Consider the following 21392-nt stretch of genomic DNA (forward strand, 5'->3'; position numbering starts at 1 on the left):
ATATTTATTTTGATTGAATGAACATAAAAGGTAAAAAAAGAAAAAACAAAAAATGAATGCGCAAATAAGCTCTTGGGGTATGGGGTTAGGACACATGATGTATGGTCAGTAAATGTGCACTGTTATTATCCTATGGTTTTTTTTTTTTTTATTTATATGATAGAAAGTATATAAGCAATAATAATGAGGCTTATATATAAGCATTAAGAATAAGGTAGTATAACAATCAATTATAGTTATGATTTTCAACTTTATTACTCACTGGCTGTGTAGTCTTGGGAAAGTTACCTAATGGTTAAGCCTCCAGTTTTTCACTTATAAAATGGTTTTTGTAGTTGAAAGTAAACTTGTTTTTATAATTAAATAAGGTAAGCCAGTGTAAGCACTTGTGCCTAGAGAAAAATAACTCAAATAAGTGGTAGCATTTGTTAAATAATAGTATTGATAACTTCTACATATAAATCACATTAAAATATTTTTTATATAATGGTAAGTGGAAAGGTTTAAAATTGTATCTTCATCGGGGCACCTGGGTGACTCAGTCAGTTAAGCGTCTGACTTCAGCTCAGGTCATGATCTCATGATTCAAGCCCCGCGTCTGTGCTGACAGCTCAGAGCCTGGATGGACCATGCTTTGGATTCTGTCTTCCTCTCTCTCTTGCCCCTCCCCTGCTCATGCTCTTTCTCTGTCTCAAAAAAATAAAAAATAAAAAAAATTGTGTCTTCATCATGATTACAGTGGTGTAAAAATAAATGGGCATTCTTATGGATAAAGACTTGAAGGGAATTAACAAAAAAAAAACCAAAAAACAAAAAAGGTAAACTGATACATTTTAGAGTGATGGGATACCAGTGAATTTTTAAAAGGTATTTTCTTTGTTGTTGTTTATGTGCTAAATCCAAGCTGGAAGGAGGACAAGAGTGAAAAGATACCAGTTTAGGAATCAGAAAACTTTAGTTAGAATTCTAGTTTTACTGCTTTGTAGCCATTTCATTTTCAGGAATTGTTTAACATCTCTGGGTCTTATTATTTCCTGTATTCAAGATGAGGAAACTATCTCCCTTCCAGAAGAAGTTTAAATGTGAAATTGAAGGTTAAATATGATTAAACTTAAGTGTGAAGGTTATATGAAGTCATACACATGAAAGGTTTATATGGGTTAAAGTGATATACAGATATTATCACTGCAACATACTAATTTCTTTCCATTTTTACCTTTATTTTTAAAAATAGACCTCAGAGAGCTAAGATGAGATTCTGGGCCAAAGGGAGACAAGGGGAGAAGAAGACTACCCGAGTGAAACCTGCCACCCAACCAGAGGTGTCAGCATTCTTTGCTGGCTCAGATATGATTCCAGCTCATCAGTTTCCAGATGGTAAAAACAGATAGAGGGTGGAGATTGTCTTTCTAATTTTCTACTCTTTCTGAGACTTTACTGTTCCTGTTGGTCAGATATTCTATGAGATAGGACCAGGATTGTTAAATCCTTCCTTAACTTTATAAAATTACATTGTACCTATAATAGAAGTTCCAAGGAAGTGTACAAAACGGTGAAGTAACAACTTCAAGAATGATGGTGAATCTTCGGTTAGCCTCAGTTTTCTACAGTGTAAAAATTTAGCTGATACTCATTCACTTAACAAATTTGTGTTTTAGTAAAAATTAAGATAATAGCAGCTAATATTTGAGTGCTTACCATATGCAAGGCACTGTACTAAGGATGTTGTATGTATTAACTCAGTTGATCCTCACAATTTTTTGAGGTTGGTATAATTATTATTCCCAATTTATAGATGAGAAAGCTGAGGCACAGAGAAGTTATTTGCTGATACACATATTGTAGTTGGCAGAGCTGAGATTTGAATTTAGGTAGCCTAGCTCCAGGGGCTAAACCCCTGTGCTATATATTAAGTATGTACTATACTGTCAATGTCTCGGACCTTATAAATGTAGCTGTTATTTTAACATTTTGGACATCAGTCACAACACACTTGGAAGTACCCAACAGTGAGTTCATCTGTTGAGAAAACTGGCCTTTCTAAATGCTAGAATTACTAACTTTCCAAGGATTCCAGTAATTCCAGCATTAGATGATTATGCCATTTCCCCCCAAGCCTTTGCTCAAGCACGTGTGAGAGTTTTTTAATCATTATGTAAAAATGCCAGCTATCTTCAGCAGTGATGGGCTATATACCAGAGATGAGTGTGTGGTAATGAGTGGATGAAATACCAGTGGGTAAGTGAAATATCAGGATTGAATAAAATAGAAAGTGGATCTAGGAAGAAAGTTATTATCTCTAAAGGAAAGATTGAGCAGACCCAGTTAAAATAAGTAGACAAAACTTCTCATATCGAGGGTAAGATAAAGGGACAAGGAGAAAAGATCATCAGGTTTCACATAGGAATGGATGAGCCCAAGCAGAGGCAGTTGTGCATCAGGGGAAAAAATGGTAGAGCTGTAGTTAGAGCCCTATTTTTGCATGTTGTGGCTTTGCTCCTATCAGTTAGCAAACTGATATGGATAAAACCAATAATAAATTAAATGAATACTACAAGTTCAGTTTGGAAATTTGGGAAATTCTTACCATTACATTACTAAGAGGTTCTCTTTCCTATATCTTATCTGGTTTATAGTAATCATTCTAAATTTTTCATTTTTCACAGCTCTATTCTCAATGGCTAATTCTCAGGAAGGAAGCATAAGGCTCTTTAGTTGATGCATATATTATTAGCAGGCTTCACTGTGTGTTGCTCCTTAAGGATATGTATATAAAAATTAAAATTGTAGCTTTTTACTCATCTTTGGGTAGCAATTTATTAAGGTAGCCCTTGTTTTTAATACTGAAATAGTATTATAATTTCTATAGTAATCATTATTTTATTTAAAAAAGATATTGACTTTGCTAAATGAAATAATTAGATACTTATATGTTTAGGTTATATAATGGAATTAAAGTCAATTGATACTAATTTGCACATACATATATCCTATATCTTTATAATTTTTATTGTGGTGCCATATCTTAGATTGGGTTTGCCTTTCTGCTTGAAGTGGCATTTAGCATGTAGGAGGCTACTTTTTTCTTTCATTATCAGAATTAGCTTTTAGAAGGAATGAGGACATACTATTGGATAGGTGAACATGTGTCAGACAAACTGAAATGTGAAGTGAGAAGGGGCCAACATTCTTATCAAGCCCCAGGTAGGGCTTTGGCAAACCCAGTATAGTTCTGGATTGTGATGGACTTACATGGAATCTAATTTCGCTGTTGTAAATAGTTATTAAGAAGATTTGTTGGGCCTTCCAATATTATATACAAATCTAATGCATTCCAGGAGATTTCTCAGAGAATTCTAGGAATCCTAGGATTCCTGAGAAATTTAGTTATTTGGGAGATATGTAAGACAGTCGTAAATACTAAAGAGACCAGGGAGAAATGAGCCAGTTGACTTACCTGGCTCCCTAGACAGGTTGCCAGGCTAACACCAGATAATATAACTGGAACATTTATGGCTTTAGACCCTAGTAATGAAATAATAATAATTAACGAATTTCACTGGTTTGCTGGACTCATATATATAGCTGAATGTTCATTCAAACTAATATAGTAAAACTATGACTGGGTTAACAGCATGTAATGTGCCAGGGTGATTACATCTTCTTTTTTTTTCTTTGGGACTGTGGTATCTGATTCCAGGCTTCGGTTCTACCAGACCCCTCTATCCAGGTTTTTGGTATCAGACCTTAGCCCCTTGGGAGACATGGTGGCATTTCCTTTCGAAAAGTGATAATTTTAAAATACATTTTCTGTACAAATATGCAGTCTGGATTTATTGCTTAATTGCCTAACCTCAGACATTAATGTTACTTGGCTTTTCAGATACTTACATATGTTTCCTTCAGTGACTTACTAAAGAAAGTTAAACTTAGAAGAATATGGAGATTTCAATATTTTCACTAAAAAATTTTTTTTTGGATACTTATCTTGAATTGTAGAATTAGTTCAGTATCACTCGACACCTCCTTTGAGCCCAGACTTGCCTGGTAGTTGCCGGAAGGAATTCAAAGAGAACAAAGAACCTTCTCCAAAGGCAAAGCGGAAGCGAAGCGTGAAGATCAGCAATGTGGCTTTGGAATCTGTGCACTGGCAAAATGACTCTGTCCAGATCATAGCAAGTGTCAGTGATTTAAAAAGTATGGATGAATTTCTTCTGAAAAAGGTACACTCTGCACGCTGAGTTAAGCCCCTGATTGGTTTTGACTATGGAATACGTGTATATATCAGAATATGGCCCTTATAGATCAAAGTTATATATGCTTCAGTAAGTTAGATGGTCTTTTCTTTATCAAAAGGTACAAATAATAGGATATACATTACTCAGACTGGGTGGACAGGATTTAAGGTTTTATGCTTTAATATTGACTTCCATTTTACTATAACTGTCCCATTATATTCCATTGTAAAGGTGAGACATGTCATTGCATACTTGGAGTTTTTTCTCAGGTGACAGAACAATAGAATAATACAGTGTTAGAAGGATCTTAGAAATCATCTAGTAGTAATAAAACATTTGCTTTCTAGTCATGATTTTACCTGGGACCCATAATAGCAGGAGCTTGCACTTTCAGAACCATCAGGACCATCATTGTTGAAGAACCAATCAATATCACTATTGTGTTCACCTGTTTTTAATTAGTTGATTATATGCAAAAACTCTTTCTGTGGCCTCCAGATGAATGACCTAGATAATGAAGACAGCAAGAAAGACACATTAGTGGATGTTGTATTTAAAAAAGCCCTAAAAGAATTTCGGCAGAATATCTTCAGCTTTTATTCATCTGCCTTGGCGGTAAGTTGGACTGTGTTAGGAGATACTCAATAGTTCAACATATGAAAATTTGGCAATGCTGTAGAAGATCATACAGAAGCTGTGTTCAATGAGAGATTTCTCAAATTCTTTGTTTTTGTTTTAGGAATAGGTAGGGAAAAGCATACCTATGGGTCTTAGATTAATACCTTCCTTCAATTTCCTTAAGTAGGTTTTTTTTCTCCTCTTAAGATATTGAATCTTCTTAAGATGATGAATTCAAATATTCTAGATGTGATTCTGTGGCTCTCTACTATTTTGACTTCTCATAATCCTTTTAGCTCTAGCTTTAGCTTTTAATTTTCACATGTGTGGAATTATATATTTTTCCCCAGTGGAATTAGAGCATTTATGTTTGCTGATTTATATATATCAGTTTATTTCACTTTCAGATTTACCTTATAATCTTATGTGATATTGGTTATGTTTTAGAAAATTTATTTTCATGCTAAAGTATATAATAATTCTTTGATCTCTACAATCTATGAATTCTCACATTGTATAAATAATTGTATTTAATCATTTTTCTTTGTTCAATCTGTAATTTATTGTGAAAAGAGAAACCAGAACTTTCTTGTGTACCCTCTACTTTTTCTTTCTCAATATAAGACTTTTTGATTTTTTAGAAACCTCAACCATGCAGTCTGAGAGAATAGGAATTTCAAGACCATAGTAAGAGTAGTAATCAGGCTATGGCAAATGACTAGGTTTGGGTGGAGACAACATTGGCCGTATTTTTCTAATCCTGCTCAACTGCTTATTATGCTCATGTCTTTCTCTGCTTCATACCTGTATTTCCTAGATTAGGGACTCAGCGTTGTTGCTCCAGTGCACTTAAATTACATAGGAAGAACCAAAATTATAAAGCAGAGCTTAATAGTGGTTTTCTAACCCTAGATCAAAAATGTTCAATTTATTTTGAGGAAGTGAAGGAGAAACAAATTCTAAATGTATTTAACACTTTTTGGTCATTTAAAGCCCCTTTCTTCTCATAAAGATTCCAGACCTTATTTAAATAAAAAAGTTAATTCCATGTAGATTTCTGTGCATGTAATACAGTGTTAGTCAGGGCATATCACTCTTTGGAAAAATAAAATAAAAGTTACCTAATGTATCATTAGACAAGGATTCAGGTATTCATTCTTTCAATTTTAGAGTGGAACTATCCAAACATGGTTCATCTTTGAAGCAATGGGTAATTAAAAGGGATGCAAATAATCTTTATAACTAAATATAGTTTATTGGAAAGTTTCCAGGACTTTTTCAGATTGTTATATTGTTTAAATTGTTAGGTATTTGACTCAAATTTAATAGGTTTTATTTGGCAGACATTCCAAGTAGAAGAGTTTACAAATACCACATGAGTTCATGGGCATGCCCATTAGAAAGGATCCTAATCTTTATTCTAAGCACTACCTAATACAAGTTCAATCAGCTTCTATATTTATAGAATTTCTTTATAAAACCTTAACATTTCTTCTCTTATTGCTTATTAGGTAGATGATGGGAAAAGCATACGGTATAAAGACCTCTATGCACTATTTGAACAGATTCTGGAAAAGACCATGAGACTTGAGCAGCGTGATTGGAGGGAATCTCCAGTCAGAGTTTGGGTTAACACTTTTAAAGTGTTTTTAGATGAATATATGAATGAATTCAAGACTTTGGATTGTATACCCACAAAGGTAAATATAATATGTTTTGATTTCTAAAAAGGATTCAGTTAAGAATTTTTAACAGTCTGTTTGACACAGTGTTTGAGAAGAACATTACAGGAAACATGTCAACTTAGCACTGCTTTAGATTCAGTAAACTTAATTCTGTCTTGTAAGTTTATCAAGCCATTTTATCTAAATCTTCTGCAATTAATATATTCTTTGCTTAGTTACAATATAATATGTGTCCTCAAAATTATACCTTCTACTTTGATAGAGTTCACTACATGAATTTCCTTTTGAAAAGTCGTGGTTAAAGACGTGATTCATTGTATCATTTGATGGCCTTTATGTAAAGAACCACAGGTTATATTTCTTCTTAAATTAGGTTTTGAGAGGATGTGTGTTGCTAGAAATCTATATAACAGTTAATAGTAACATTTATTTATTGAATTCCAGGAATTGTACTAGGAGTTTGATATTTAATTCTTGTTTCAGTCCTATTAAATAACTATTATGAAATCCCTATTGCAGAAAAGATAGCAAGCTTAGACAAAGTTATCAGTGTTTCATTTTAGTACCCCAGCTGAAATAAATAGGTCTCTAATTATTAGTTATCAGGAATATTATTAATCCTTTTTATTGATGGGGCCTTATTTCCAGTTATTCTAGTTTATATGTGTGTAGATTTATTAGCCATTTTAACTCATTTTTGAAGTAGTCAGGTATAAGTAATACCTTGAAAGTTCCTCTGTTCTAGGTCAAAGTTAACTTTATATTATGCAGAAGAAGATTTTTAGTAGGCTTATACTGCCTTTGTTTATAATTTTAAAGGTTAGGTTTAGATTGCTCTATACTGTAATTATCAGGAAATGTCATATATAAAAGAGCTTTCCATATCCCTTGTGATACCTTTTTATATTTAACTCTGAGATGGAGAGTTTTTTAGAGACAAAATATGGAAAGTACAATCTTAAAAGTTAATAATCATTCAGTTAATGATTAAAATAAAATTATCATTTAAATTAATATGGAATGGCTTCTGGACAGAACTAATGTTTAATAAGACAAGAATCCCTAAAGTGTCCTTTTATTCTGTTGTTTTTATGAGCACTGTGTTTTACTAAATTTAAAAGTTTTCTCACATTTGCTTACTAGCACTGCACACTTTGTCTTGAAGAACAAAGAGCTGCTTGCTCTACTACCTGTGAGCAAAAATCTCAGCATTTGCACAGAAGCAAGAAAGTATGTTTGTCTTTGTTGATATTACAGTTTCTGTATTTCTCTCCCATCAGGTGCCAAAAACAGAAAGAAAGAAAAGAAGGAAAAAAGAAACTGATTTAGTAAGTTATAATCTGTTTCTTATGTTAGCAAGAAATAATTTTTAGTAGTCTGACGTATATTTTACAGTATTTCTGTGGATATATGTAAGGAATGTTTATCAGTTGCCTAAGGGGTTATAATTTATGTCTTTACAAAAATTTACAATGGCAAATGTGTCTTGAATTCTGTGACTTGCTATTGGTGGTGGTTTCCTAAAATGGCAGAAAAGTGAAAATGTTTACTCATGAAAGGTACAAATACCTCTTCTCAGACATAGGAGCTGTTTAACTTCCCCTCATTTCTAAAAAAAACAAAAGCAAAAACAAAAACAAACAACTGAGGACTCTTAAGGGTTTTACAAATATAACTACTTCTAATTCAAAAGACATTCTCAAAGTCATTTCAGCATATTTTGCCATTGCTCATGTTCTTAATTTGTATAATGTATCTCTTATTAACTGTAGCCATCATACTGTACATTACATCCTCCTGATTTAATTATTTTGTAACTTTAAGTTTAAATAAATAATAAATTATTTTATAACTGAAAGTTTGTACAGCCTTCCCTGCCATATATTTTAGTAACAGGCAGTGTTGCCAGTCATCATCAATGATACTCTTGGTCTAGTTCTGTTTGCCAGCATAATCTCTAAAATTTTTAACTAGTTTTTATATTTGAGAAATTCATAACATAATTTAAAATGATATTCATTATAAAGGAAACTTCTTTCCCGGTCCTTTTTCCTTAGGGGCACCTGGGTGGCTCAGTTAATCCTCTGACTCTTGATAGCAGCTCAGGTCATGATCTCTCAGTTGTTGGATTGAGCCCCATGCTGAGTAGAGCCTGCCTGGGATTCTCTGTCTCCCTTGCTGTCTGCCTGTCCTCCGCTTGAAGTCTCTCTCAAAATCAGTCAGTCAATCAATTAATAGACATAAAAAATTAAATGTATATATTATTCCCCTTCCTTTTTTAGGATATTCTGACTGGAATTATCTTTTTACTTTATTTATAGTTGATTTGTTTATTATGGAAATACAAATTCACCAGTTTTTAAAAAATGTTTTAAATGTTTTTATTTATTTTGGAGAGAGAGAGAGACAGACAGAGCATGAGCAGGGGAGGGGCAGATAGAGAAGGCAACACAGAATCTGAAGCAGGCTCCAGGCTCTGAGCTGTCAGCACAGAGCCCCTTGTGGAGCTCAAACTCATGAATCATGAGCTCATGACCTGAGCCAAAGTCAGAAGCTTAACTGACCGAGCCACCCAGGCACCCCTCACCAGTTATTTTATGTTTGAGGTTTTTATCTTTCTCAGACAAATAATTATATAATTATTACAAATAATTTTTCACTTTTCCCTTGCCTTTTGCTCATACATTTATTGTTTCATTTGTTTCCTATAAAAATTTTTAATCATCTGGGATTTATTTTAGTCTTGAATAAGGTAGGGATCAAAGTCTGATTTATTTTTAAAAGCATGTCAATTCTCTGAACTGTGTTCAATGATGCATTTCTTTTGCAATGATTTGAAATATCACTTTTATAATATACTTCATTCCAAATGTATTTGGGTTTAATTTTGAACTTTCTCTTTTTATTCATTGATCTGTTTATACACATGTCAAATTTTTTAAATTACTTTTTATGTTATCAAATATATGTACATGTATACCCCCATATACACATGATATACAAGACTCTAAAGTCTTGAAGGCTTTTCTCTTACTTTGACTAAGTTTTTATTTTAATTCCAGTTCGTTAACACACAGTGTTACGTTAGTTTCGGGTGTACAATGTAGCGATTCAACACTTACATACAATAGCCAGTGCTCATCACAAGTATACTTAACCCCATCCCCAATTTAATCCAGTTACCACCCTTTCCCCGTCCAGTAACCATCAGTTTGTTCTCTATAGTTAAGAGTCTATTTCTTGGTTTGCCTCTCTTATTTTTTTCTTCTGTGTTCATTTGTTTTTAAATTCCACATATGAATGAAATCATATGGTAGTCGTCTTTCTCTGACTTATTTTACTTGGCATAATACTCTCTAGCTCCATCCATATCATTGCAAGTGGCAATATTGCATTCATTTTTGTGGCTAAATAATACTCCATTGAATATATACATACCACAGCTTGTTTATCCATTCATAAATTGATGGATATTTGGGCTCTTTCCCTAATTTGGCTATTGGTTGATAATGCTGCTATAGACATTGGGGTGCACGTATCCCTTTCGATTAGTATTTTTGTATTCTTTGGGTAAATACCTAGTAGTGTAATTGCTGGATCATAGAGCAGCTCTATTTTTTTTTTTAATTTTTAAACATTTATTTATTTTTGAGAGAGAGAGAGAGAGAGAGAGAGAGAAAGGGAAGAGGGGAGAGGGAGGGGCAGAGAGTGGGAGACAGAGGATGGATCCAAAGCAGGCCCCATGCTGCAAGCGCAGATCTCACACGCTGTGAGATCATGACCTAAGCCGAAATCAAGAGCCAGCTTCCCAACTGACTAAGCCACCCAGGCACCCTGGGCAGTTATATTTTTAACTTTCTGAGGAAGCTCCATACTGTTTTCTAGAGTGGCTGCACCAGTTTTTCATTCCCACCAACAGTGTAAAAACACCAACTCCTGTTGTTTCCTGTGGTGTTGTTAATTTTAGCCATTTTGACAGGTGTGAGGTGATACCTCACTGTAGTTTTGATTTATACTTCACTGACGATGAGTGATGGTCATCTTTCCATGTGTCTGTCTGTTAGCCATCTGTATGTCCTCTGGAAAAATGTGTTTATTTCTTCTAATTTTTTAACTCAATTGTTTGTTTTTTGGGTGTTTAGCTTTGTAAGTTCTTTATATATTTTGGATACTAATCTTTTGTCAGATATGTTATTTGCAAATATCTCTTCTCATTCCTTAGGTTACCTTTTAGTTTTGTTGATTGTTTACTGTGCAGAAGCTTTGTATTTCAATGTAATCCCAGTAGTTTATTTTTGCTTTTGTTTCCCTTCAGGAGACATCTAGAAAAATGTTGCTATGGCTGATGTCAGAGACCTTACTGCCCTTGTTCTCTTCTAGGACTTTTATGATTTTAGATTTCACATTTAGACTTTGATCCATTTTGAATTTGTTTTTAGTGATGTGTGGTGTAAGAAAGTGGTCCAGTTTCATTCTTTTGCATATAGCTGTCCAGTTTTCCCAACATTATTTGTTGAAGAGACTTCCCTTTTCTCATTGGATATTCTTTCCTACTTTGTCAGAAATTAATTTACCATATATTTGTGGGTCTATTTCTGGATTTTCTGTTCTGTTCCATTGATCTGTGTGTCTCTTTTTGTGCCGGTACCATACTCTTTTGATTATTACAGCTTGGTAATATAACTTGAAGTCTGAAAGAGTGATGCCTCCAGATTTGCTTTTCTTTTTCAAGATTACTTTGGCTATTTGGGGTCTTTTGTGGTTCCATACAAATTTAGGATTGTATATTCTACCTCTGAAAAATGCTGTTGGTATTTTGATAAGGATTGCATTAAATGTGTAGATTGCTTTGGGTAGTAGACACATTTTAACAATATTTGTGCTTGTAATCCATTTCTTTGTGTCATCTTCTATTCCATTTCTTTCATTGGTGTTTTATAGTTTTTGGAGTATGGGGTCTTTCATGTTGTTAGTTAGGTGTCTTACTATTTTTGGTGCAATTGTAAATGGGATTGCTTTCTTAATTTCTCTTTTTGCTGCTTCATTACTGGTGTGTAGAAATGCAACAGATTTCTGTACATTGATTTTGTGTCCTGCAACTTCATTGAATTTATTTTGTCAGTTCTAGCAGTTTTTTGGTGGAGTCTTTAGGGTTTTTCCATATATAATATCATGTGTCTGTGAACAGTGAATGTTTTCCTTCTTCCTTACCAATTTAGATACCATTTATATCTTTTTGTTGTCTGAATGCTATGGCTAGGACTTGTAGTACTATGTTGAATAAAAGTGGTTAGAATGGACATCCTTGTCTTGTTCCTGATCTTAGGGGAAAAAACTAAATATGATGCTAGCTATGGGTTTTTCATATGTGGCCTTTATTTATTATGTTGAGGTATGTACCCTCTAAATCTACTTTGTTGAGGGTTTATCTCATGAGTGGATGTTGTACTTGTCAAATGCTTTTTCTGCATCTATAGACATGATCATGTGGTTTTTTTCCTTTCTCTCATTGATGGGATGTATCACGTTGATGGATTTGTGAATATTGAACCATCTTTTCAACCCAGGAACAAATCCCACTTGATTGTGATGGATGATTTTTTTTCATGTATTGTTGGATTTGGTTTGCTCGTACTTTGTTGAGGATTTTTGCATTTATGTTTATTAGAGAATGCTGGCCTCATAGAATGAATTGGGAGGTTTTCTTTCCTTTTCTATTTTTTGGAATAGTTTGGGAAGAATAGGTATGAACTCTTATTTAAATGTTTGGTAGAGTTCACCTGTGAAGCCATCTGGTCCTAGACTTTGTTTGTTGGGAATTTTTTCATTACTGATTCGATTTCTTTGCTAGTAATCAGTCTGTTCAAATTTTCTATTTCTTCCTATTTCATTTTTCTTAGGTGATATGTTTCTAGGAATTTATCCATTTTTTTCTAGGTTGTCCAATTTGTTGGCATATAATTTTTCATAATATTCTCTGTGTATATCTGTGGTGTCAGTTGTTTTTTCTCCTGTCTCATTTGTGATTTTATTTGAGTCCTTTCTCTCTCTCTCTCTCTCTCTCTTTTTTTCTTAATAAGTTTGGCTAGAGGCTTATCACTTTTCTTGATTTTTTTTTTTGGAGAACCAGCTCCTGGTTTCATTCATCTGTTCTATTAATTTCTTCTTTTATTTTCTGGGTGACTGATTTGTTGTTTAGTAGCATGTTATTTAACCTCCACATATTTGGTCTTTCCAGAGTTTTTCTTGTGGTTGACTTCTAGTTTCATAGCGTTGTGGTCAGAAAAGATGCATGGTATGACTTTGATATTTTGGATTTGTTCAGGCTGATTTTGTGGGCTAATATGTGATCTAGTCCAGAGAATTTTCCATGTGTGCTTGAAAAGAGTGTGTTTTTCAGCTGATTTAGGATGAAATATTCTGACTATATCTGTGAAATCCATCTGTTCCAGTGTATCATCCCAAGCCATTGTTTCCTTCTTGATTTTGTGTAGATGATTTGTCCATTGATGCAGGACGCATTGTTAGCAAAATTGGCATTGGGCCACTAGTTTTATGATGGAACCATGAAATGCTGCAATGGCTGGGGACATGAGGCCTGGTGTGGCAGTGCACTGTGGCTGGGTGTGGTTGGGCCTGATGCTGGATGGTGGCTGGAGGTGCATGGCTGAATGCTGCTGTTGGGTGCAGTAGATGGTAGCAGCAGCACACCTGGTGGGTGGGTGGGGAGCATGCAGCTTTAACAAAGTGTGCCCTGAGCCCTGGGCGAAGGCTGCAAGTGTCTGGGTGTGCAGCTCCTCATCCTGTGGGTGGCTCTGTGTTTGTGCTGGGGGCCAGGGGAGAAAAATGGTGACTGCCAGCTCCCTTGTTTTCATAGAAGTCCCCCAGCTCACTCCAAAATCAGCTTTAATTTATCTGGCTCCCATTTGCCCCCCAGTATTGTGTAAACTGCTATTTTTGTGTCCTCTCTGTGCGGTTACTATCTCTTTAAGGGATAGTATCCCAGCTATCATTTGCCCTCCCAGCTCACCCCTTGCTGAGTCAGCTGACTTTTTTTTTTTTTAATTTACATCCAAGTTAATTAGCATATAGTACAACAATGATTTCAGGAGTAGATTCCTTAATGCCCCTTCCCCATTTAACCCATTCCCCCTCCCACAACCCCTCCACTAACCCTCTGTTTGTTCTCCATATTTAAGAGTCTCTTCTGTTTTGTCCCTCTCCCTGTTTTTATATTAGTTTTCCTTCCCTTCCCTTATGTTCATCTGTTTTGTACCTTAAAGTCCTCATATGAGTAAAATCATATGATATTTGTCTTTCTCTAATTTCGCTTAGCATAATACCCTCTAGTTCCATCTACATAGTTGCAAATGGCAAGATTTCATTCTTTTTGATTGCCGATTCCATTGTGTGTGTGTGTACACACACACACACACAACATCTTCTTTGTCCTATCATCTATCCATGGACATTTGCGCTCTTTCCATACGTTGGCTATTGTTGATAGTGCTGCTATAAACATGTTGGTGCATGTGTCCCTTCGAAACAGCACATCTGTATCCCTTGGATAAATGCCTAGTAGTGCAATTGCTGGGTCTTAGGTTAGTTCTATTTTTTTTTTTAACATTTATTTATTTTTGAGAAACAGAGAGAGGCAGAGTATGAGTGGGAGAGAGTGGGGCAGAGAGAGAGGGAGACACAGAATTCGAAGCAGGCTGCAGGTTCCGAGCTGTCAGCACAGAGCCGGACGCAGGGCTCAAACTCATAAACTGCGAGATCATGACCTTAGCCAAAGTTGGACGCTCAACTGACTGAGCCACCCAGGCGTCCCAGTTCTAATTTTAATTAAAACATTTTTGTTCAATGTTTATTTATTATTGAGAGGCAGACAGCGCATGAGCACGGGAGGGGCAGAGGGAGGGGGAGACACAGAATCCGAAGCAAGCTCCAGGCTCTGAGCTGTCAGCACAGAGCGTGACATGGGGGTCGAACACATAAACCGTGAGATCATGACCTGAGCCAAAGCCAGACGCTTAACCAACTGAGCCACCCAGGTGCCCCTATTTTTAATTTTTTGAGGAACCTCCATACTGTTTTCCAGAGTAGCTGCAATCACTTTGGATTCCCACCATCATTTGAGTCAGGTGACTTTTAAAGATCCAGGCTGATGGGGTGCCTGGGTGGTTCAGTCATTTGAGTGCCTGACTTCTCCTCAGGTCATGGTCTCATGATTCGTGGGTTCGAGCCCCACATCAGGCTCTGTGCTGACAGCTCAGAGCCTGAAGCCTGCTTTGGATTCTGTGTCTCCCTGTCTCTCTGCTCCTCTCCCACTCACATTCTGTCTGTCTGTCTCTATCTTTCTCTCTCTCAAAATAATAAATAAGCATTAAAAAAAAAAAACAACAACACTCCAGGCTGCAAGTCCCACTGGTTTTCCAAAGTCACTGAATTCAACTCCTCCTGGGTTTTAAAACCAAACATTATGGGGATTATTCTTCACCATGTGAGCTGCCTTGGTGTGAGGGCCCATTTCTTTGCCCTCCCTGCACGGGTAGCTCTTTCCCTACTGCAGGCAGCCTCCCTCCACTTTTCTGACTTTCCTAACCTTTCAGATGCAGTTTCTTCTGTGTATCTTGTTGTGGAGTTTGTTCTGCCTGTCTTCAGTTCACTCTCTGTTTATTGACCTGAATGTGGGTGATAACGTAGATGTAAATGTGGGACAGGATGAGCTCAGAGCCTTCCTACTCTACCATCTTCCCAAACTTTTTGTTTGTTTGTTTGTTTGTTTGTTAAAATTTTTATTTATTTATTTTTAGTTTTCAAATTTGTTTTTGAGAGAGAGACAGAGTCACAGAATCCAAAGCAGGCTCCAGGCTCTGAGCTGTCAGCACAGAGCCCAACATGGGGCTCAAACTTGTGAAACGTGAGATCATGACCTGAGCTGAAGTCTGATGCTTAACCGACTGAGTCACCCAGGTGCCCCTGTTATAGACTTCATGCAGATTAACCATCTTTGGTTAGCATATTATTTCTTGAGATGGAATAAATATAGTTACTAATATACAAGCTTTCTGAATTAAACTACAATTCAGTTGTGCTTCCCTGAATTTTAGCAATTAGATTTTGAATGATTATAGAACATTCCTTCTTTTTGTTTAATATTTACAGATACCCATTTATTTATTTTATTATTTGCTTTTATTTTATTTTTTAATTTACATCCTAGTTAGTTAGCATATAGTGCAACAATGATTTCAGGAATAGATTCCTTAATGCCCTTACCAATTTAGCCCATCCCCCCTCCCACAATCCCTCCACCAACCCTCTGTTTGTTCTCTATATTTAAGAGTCTCTTATGTTTTGTCCCCCTACCTGTTTTTATATTATTTTTCCTTCCCATCCCTGTGTTCATCTATTCTGTGTCTTAAAGTCCTCATGTGAGTGAAGTCATACAATGTTTGTCTTTCTCTGGCTAATTTCACTTAGCATAATACCCTGTAGTTCCATCCACGTAGTTGCAAATGGCAAGATTTCATTCTTTTTGATTGCCAAGTAATACTCCATTATATATATGTATATGTGTGTATACATATACATATACATATATATGTGTGTGTATCTACACACACACCCCACATCTTAAAAAAATTTTTTTTAATGTTTATTTATTTTTGAGAGAGACAGAGAGTGAGCAGTGGAGGGGCAGAGGGAGATGGAGACAGAATCTGAAGCAGGCTCCAGGCTCTGAGCTGTCAGCACAGAATCCGATGTGGGGCTCGAACCCATGAACCGTGATATCATAACCTGAGCTGAAGTCAGACGTTCAAAAGACTGAGCCACCACATCTTCTCTTTCCATTCATCTATCAATGGACATTTGGGCTCTTTCCATACTTTGGCTATTGTTGATAGTGCTGCTATAAACATTGCAGTGCATGTGCCTCTTCGAAACAGCATACCTGTATCCCTTGGATAAGTACCTAGTAGTGTAATTGCTGGGTCATAGGGTAGTTCTTTTTTTTAATTTTTTGAGGAACCTCCATACTGTTTTCCAGAGTGGCTGCACCAGTTTGCATTCCCACCAGCAATGCAAAAGAGATCCTCTTTCTCTGCATCCTCACCAACATCTTTTGTTGCCTGAGTTGTTAATGTTAGCCATTCTGACAGGTGTCAGGTGGTATCTCATTCTGGTTTTGATCTGTATTTCCCTGATGAGTGATGTTGAGCATTTTTTCATGTGTCGGTGGGCCATCTGAATGTCTTCTTTGGAGAAGTGTCTATTCCTGTCTTTTGCCCATTTCTTCACTTGATTATTTATTTTTGAGGTGCTGAGTTTGATAAATTCTCTGTAGATTTTGGATACTAAATCCTTTATCTGCTATGCCGTTTGCAAATATCTGCAACCATTCCATTGGTTGCCTTTTAGTTTTGCTGATTGTTTTCTTCGCTGTGCAGAAGCTCCTTTATTTTGATGAGGTCTCAGTAGTTCATTTTTGCTTTTGTTTCCCTTGCCTCTGGAGATGTGTTGAGTAAGAAGTTTCTGCGGCCAAGGTCAAAGAGGTTTTTGCCTGCTTTCTCTTCGAGGATTTTGATGGCTTCCTGTCTTATATTGAGGTCTTTCATCCAATTTGAATTTATTTTTGTGTATGGTGTAAGAAAGTGGTCCAGGTTCATTCTTCTGCATGTTGCTGTCCAGTTTTCCCAGCACCACTTGCTGGGAGACTGTCTTGGTTCCATTAGATATTCTTTCCTGCTTTGTCAAAGATTAGTTGGCCATACATTTGTGAGTCCATTTCTGGATTCTCCATTCTGTTCCATTGATCTGAGTGTCTGTTTTTGTGCCAGTCCCATACTGTGTTGATGATTACAGCTTTGTAATACAGCTTGAAGTCCGGGTGCGATGCCTCCTGCTTTCGTTTTCTTTTTCAAGATTGCTTTGGCTATTCGGGGTCTTTTGTGGTTCCATACAAATGTTAGGCTTGTTTGTTCTAGCTCTGTGAAGAATGCTGGTGTTATTTTGATAGGTATTGCATTGAATATGTAGATTGCTTTGGGTGGTATTGACATTTTAACACTATTTGTTCTTCCTATCCAAGAGCATGGACTCTTTTTCCATTTTTTTTTTTATGTCTTCTTGAATTTTTTTCATAAGCTTTCTGTAGTTTTCAGTGTATAGATTTTTCACCTCTTTAGATAGATTTATTCTTAGGTATTTTATGGTTTTTGGTCCAATTGTAAATGGGATCGATTGGTGTATAGGAAGGCAACTGATTTCTGTGCATTGATTTTATATTCTGCAACTTTGCTGAACTCATGGATCAGTTCTCGCAGTTTTTTGGTGGAATGTTTTGGGTTTTCCACATAGAGTATCATGTCATCTGTGAAGAGTGAAAGTTTGACTTCCTCCTGGCCAATTTGGATGCCTTATATTTCTTTGTGTTGTCTGATTGCTGAGGTTAGGACTTCCAATACTATGTTGAATAACAGTGGTGAGAGCGGACATCCCTGTCTTGTTCCTGACCTTAGGGGGAAAGCTCTCAGTTTTTCCCAATTGAGGATGATGTTAGTGTTGAGTCTTTCATATATGGCTTTTATGATCTTCAGGTATGATCCTTCTGCCCCTACTTTATTGAGGATTTTTATCAAGAAAGGATGCTGTATTTTGTCAAATGCTTTCTCTGCATCTATTGAGAGGATCATGTGGTTCTTGTCCATCTGTTCGTTCTTTCTTTCTTTCTTTCTTTCTTTCTTTCTTTCTTTCTTTCCTTCTTTCTTTCTATGTTTATTCTTGACAGAGAGAGAGAGAGAGAGAGAGAGAGAGAGAGAGAGAGAAAGAGAGAGTGTGTGTGTGTGTGTGTGAGAGTGGGAGAGCGTCAGAGAGAGAGAGGGAGACATAGAATCTGATGCAGGCTCCGGGCTCTGAGCTGTCAACACAGAGCCCGATGCAGGCCTCCAACTCATGAACGATGAGATCAGACCTGAGCTGAAGTTGGACGCTTATCTGACTGAACCACCCAGGTGCCCCTCTTGTCCTTTCTTTTATCGATGTGATGAATCACGTTGATTGTTTTGCAGATATTGAACCAGCCCTGCATCCCAGGTATAAATCCCACTTGGTTGTGGTGAAGAATTTTTTGAATGTATTGTTGGTTGGCTAATGTTGAGGATTTTTGCATCCATGTTCATCAGGGAAATTGGCCTATAGTTCTCCTTTTTAGTGGGGTCGTTGTCTGGTTTTGCATCAAGGTAATGCTGGCTTCATAGAAAGACTTTGGAAGCTTTCCTTCCATTTCTATTTTTTGGTACATCTTCAAGAGAATAGGTGTTAACTCTTTCTTAAATGTTTGATCGAGTTCCCCTGAAAAGCCATCTGGCCCTACACTCTTGTTTTTTGGGAGATTTTTGATTACTAATTTGATTTCTTTACTGGTTATGGGTCTGTTCAAATTTTCTGTTACTTCTTGTTTCAGTTTTGATAGTTTATATGTTTCTAGGGATTTGTTCATTTCTTCCAGATTGCCCATTTTATTGGCATATAATTGCTCATAATATTCTCTTATTATTGTTTTTATTGATCTCTCCTCTTTCATTCTTGATTTTATTTGGGTCCTTCCCTTTTTCTTTTTGCTCAAACTGGCTAGTGGTTTATCAATTTTGTTAATTCTTTCAAAGAACCAGCTTCTGGTTTCATTGATCTGTTCTACTTTTTTTTTTTTTTTTGGTTTCTATAGCATTGATTTCTGCTCTAATCTTTATTATTTCCTGTCTAATGCTGGTTTGGGTTTTTATTTGCTGTCCTTTTTCCGTCTCTTTAAGGTGTAAGTTTAGGTTGTGTATCTGAGACCTTTCTTCCTTCTTTAGGAAGGCCCGGATTGCTATCTGTATTCCCTCTTATGACTGTCTTTGCTGTGTCCCAGAGGTTTTGGGCTGGGTATTATCATTTTCATTGGCTTCCATGTACTTTTTAATTTCTTCTTTAACTTCTTGGTTAGCCCATTCATTCTTTAGTAGGATGTTCTTTAGTCTCCAAGTATTTGTTATCTTTCCAAATTTTTTTTTGTGATTGATTTTGAGTTTCACAGCATTGTGGTATGAGAATATGCATGGTATGGTCTCGATCTTTTTGTACTTATTGAGGGCTGATTTGTGTCCCAGTATGTGATCTATTCTGGAGAACGTTCCATGTGCACTGGAGAAGAATGTATATTCTGCTGCTTTAGGGTGAAATGTTTAGAGTATATCTGTTAAATCCATCTGCTCCATTCAAAGCAGATGACACATAATGGCTGTGTCATTCAAAGCCATTATTTCCTGTTTAGATGATCTGTCCATTGTTGTAAGTGAGGTGTTGAAGTCCTCTACTATTATAGTATTATTATCAATGAGTTTCTTTATGTTGGTGATTAATTGATTTTATTTAGGTGCTTCCACATTTGGAACATAAATGTTTACAACTGTTAGGTCTTCTTGGTGGATAGACTCCTTAATTATGATATAATGCCCTTCTTCATCTCTTGTTAAAGTCTTTATTTTAAAGTCTAGATTGTCTGATGTAAGTATGGCTACTTCAGCTTTCTTTTGTTGACCATTAGTATGATAGATGGTTCTCCATCCACTTACTTTCAATTTGAAGGTGTCTTTAGGTCTAAACTGGGTCTCTTGTAAACAGCATATAGATGGGTCTTATTTTCTTATCCATCTGTTACACTGTGTCTTTTGATTGGAGCATTTAGTCCACTGACATTTAGAGAGAGTACTGAGAGATACAAATTTGTTGCCAATATGTTTCTTGTAGAGTTGGAGTTTCTGGTGGTGATCTCTGGTCCTTTCTAGTCTTCCTTGCTTTTGGTCTCTCTCCCCCCCCCCCCCTTGTCTTTTCTCCCCTCAGGGAGTTCCTGGTAAAATTTCTTGCAGGGCTGGTTTAGTGGTCATGAAGTCCTTTAATTTTTGTTTGTCTAGGACCACTGATTTTTATAATTTAAAATGCTGATTCAGAGTCATGCAAAACAGCTCTTGTATGTTTGTAGCATTCCTTTCTGTTTTCATACAAGTTGATCTTGTTTCTCTACTAGATTGTTAGCTTTTTGAAAGTAGGGACCACATATATTGCCTATTTAGTTTCTCAGAAGATCATATTTACTCCTGGAGTAAATGCCCATTGAAGACTTAACAAGGGATTGAAGGATTTCCCATTGGCTGACTATGTTAAGACAGCATTTGTTATGTTGGCTTTAACATAAATGCTATGTTTTTTTTTTTTTTTTAATTCAGGTAGAAGAGCACAATGGTCACATCTTTAAGGCCACCCAGTATAGCATCCCTACATACTGTGAGTACTGTTCTTCCCTGATATGGATAATGGACCGAGCCTCTGTTTGCAAATGTAAGTATGAGTGATCTTTTTTTTTTTTTTTTAAAGGAATCCATCTATCTTTACTACAGTAATTCCAAACATTTCACCATGAACCTCATTTTTGCTATATAATCTTGTCACATGTGGCAGAACACATGTACTTTGTCAGACACCCATCTATCCGTTCTTTGAAGTGCAAAATAAAGTACAGAGACCTGAACTGACTTCTCTAGGTTCTCAGGGGTCCCACTTTAAACTTGTGGCTAAGAAGGGTCTGGGCCCTGCTGTCAGGACTCACATCGAAAGCCACTCTTCCAGAAACTTTTTATCTACATTTAGTAGCCTGAGGAACCAATTTGTGAGTGTCTCCAAACTGGAAGAGCTCTTCTGAGGGAAGACAATTACCCTCAGAAATTATAGTACTTTTATTTAGCCAATATGAGTGATCTTTGAGAATTTTTTTTAACCCCTTGATATTTCTATTTCCTAAGTTTACTTA

The 21392-nt window shown here is 36.1% G+C and overlaps 1 protein-coding gene across 7 annotated transcripts in view; it reads left to right on the top strand.

Annotated features, from left to right (window-relative positions):
• MYO9A (myosin IXA) overlaps window positions 1–21392 on the top strand; it is a 273152-nt gene that overhangs the window by 188736 nt on the left and 63024 nt on the right. For all 7 annotated transcript variants that reach the window (XM_047861621.1, XM_047861624.1, XM_047861627.1 and 4 more), the window contains 6 exons: window positions 1235–1377; window positions 4000–4223; window positions 4737–4853; window positions 6368–6556; window positions 7822–7869; window positions 20812–20923. In XM_047861621.1, the coding sequence (XP_047717577.1) occupies window positions 1235–1377; window positions 4000–4223; window positions 4737–4853; window positions 6368–6556; window positions 7822–7869; window positions 20812–20923 (833 nt within the window). The remainder of the gene's footprint in view (window positions 1–1234; window positions 1378–3999; window positions 4224–4736; window positions 4854–6367; window positions 6557–7821; window positions 7870–20811; window positions 20924–21392) is intronic.

The sequence above is a fragment of the Prionailurus viverrinus genome, chromosome B3 (assembly GCF_022837055.1).
Source record: "Prionailurus viverrinus isolate Anna chromosome B3, UM_Priviv_1.0, whole genome shotgun sequence".
In the NCBI taxonomy this organism is placed as follows: Eukaryota; Metazoa; Chordata; class Mammalia; order Carnivora; family Felidae; genus Prionailurus; species Prionailurus viverrinus.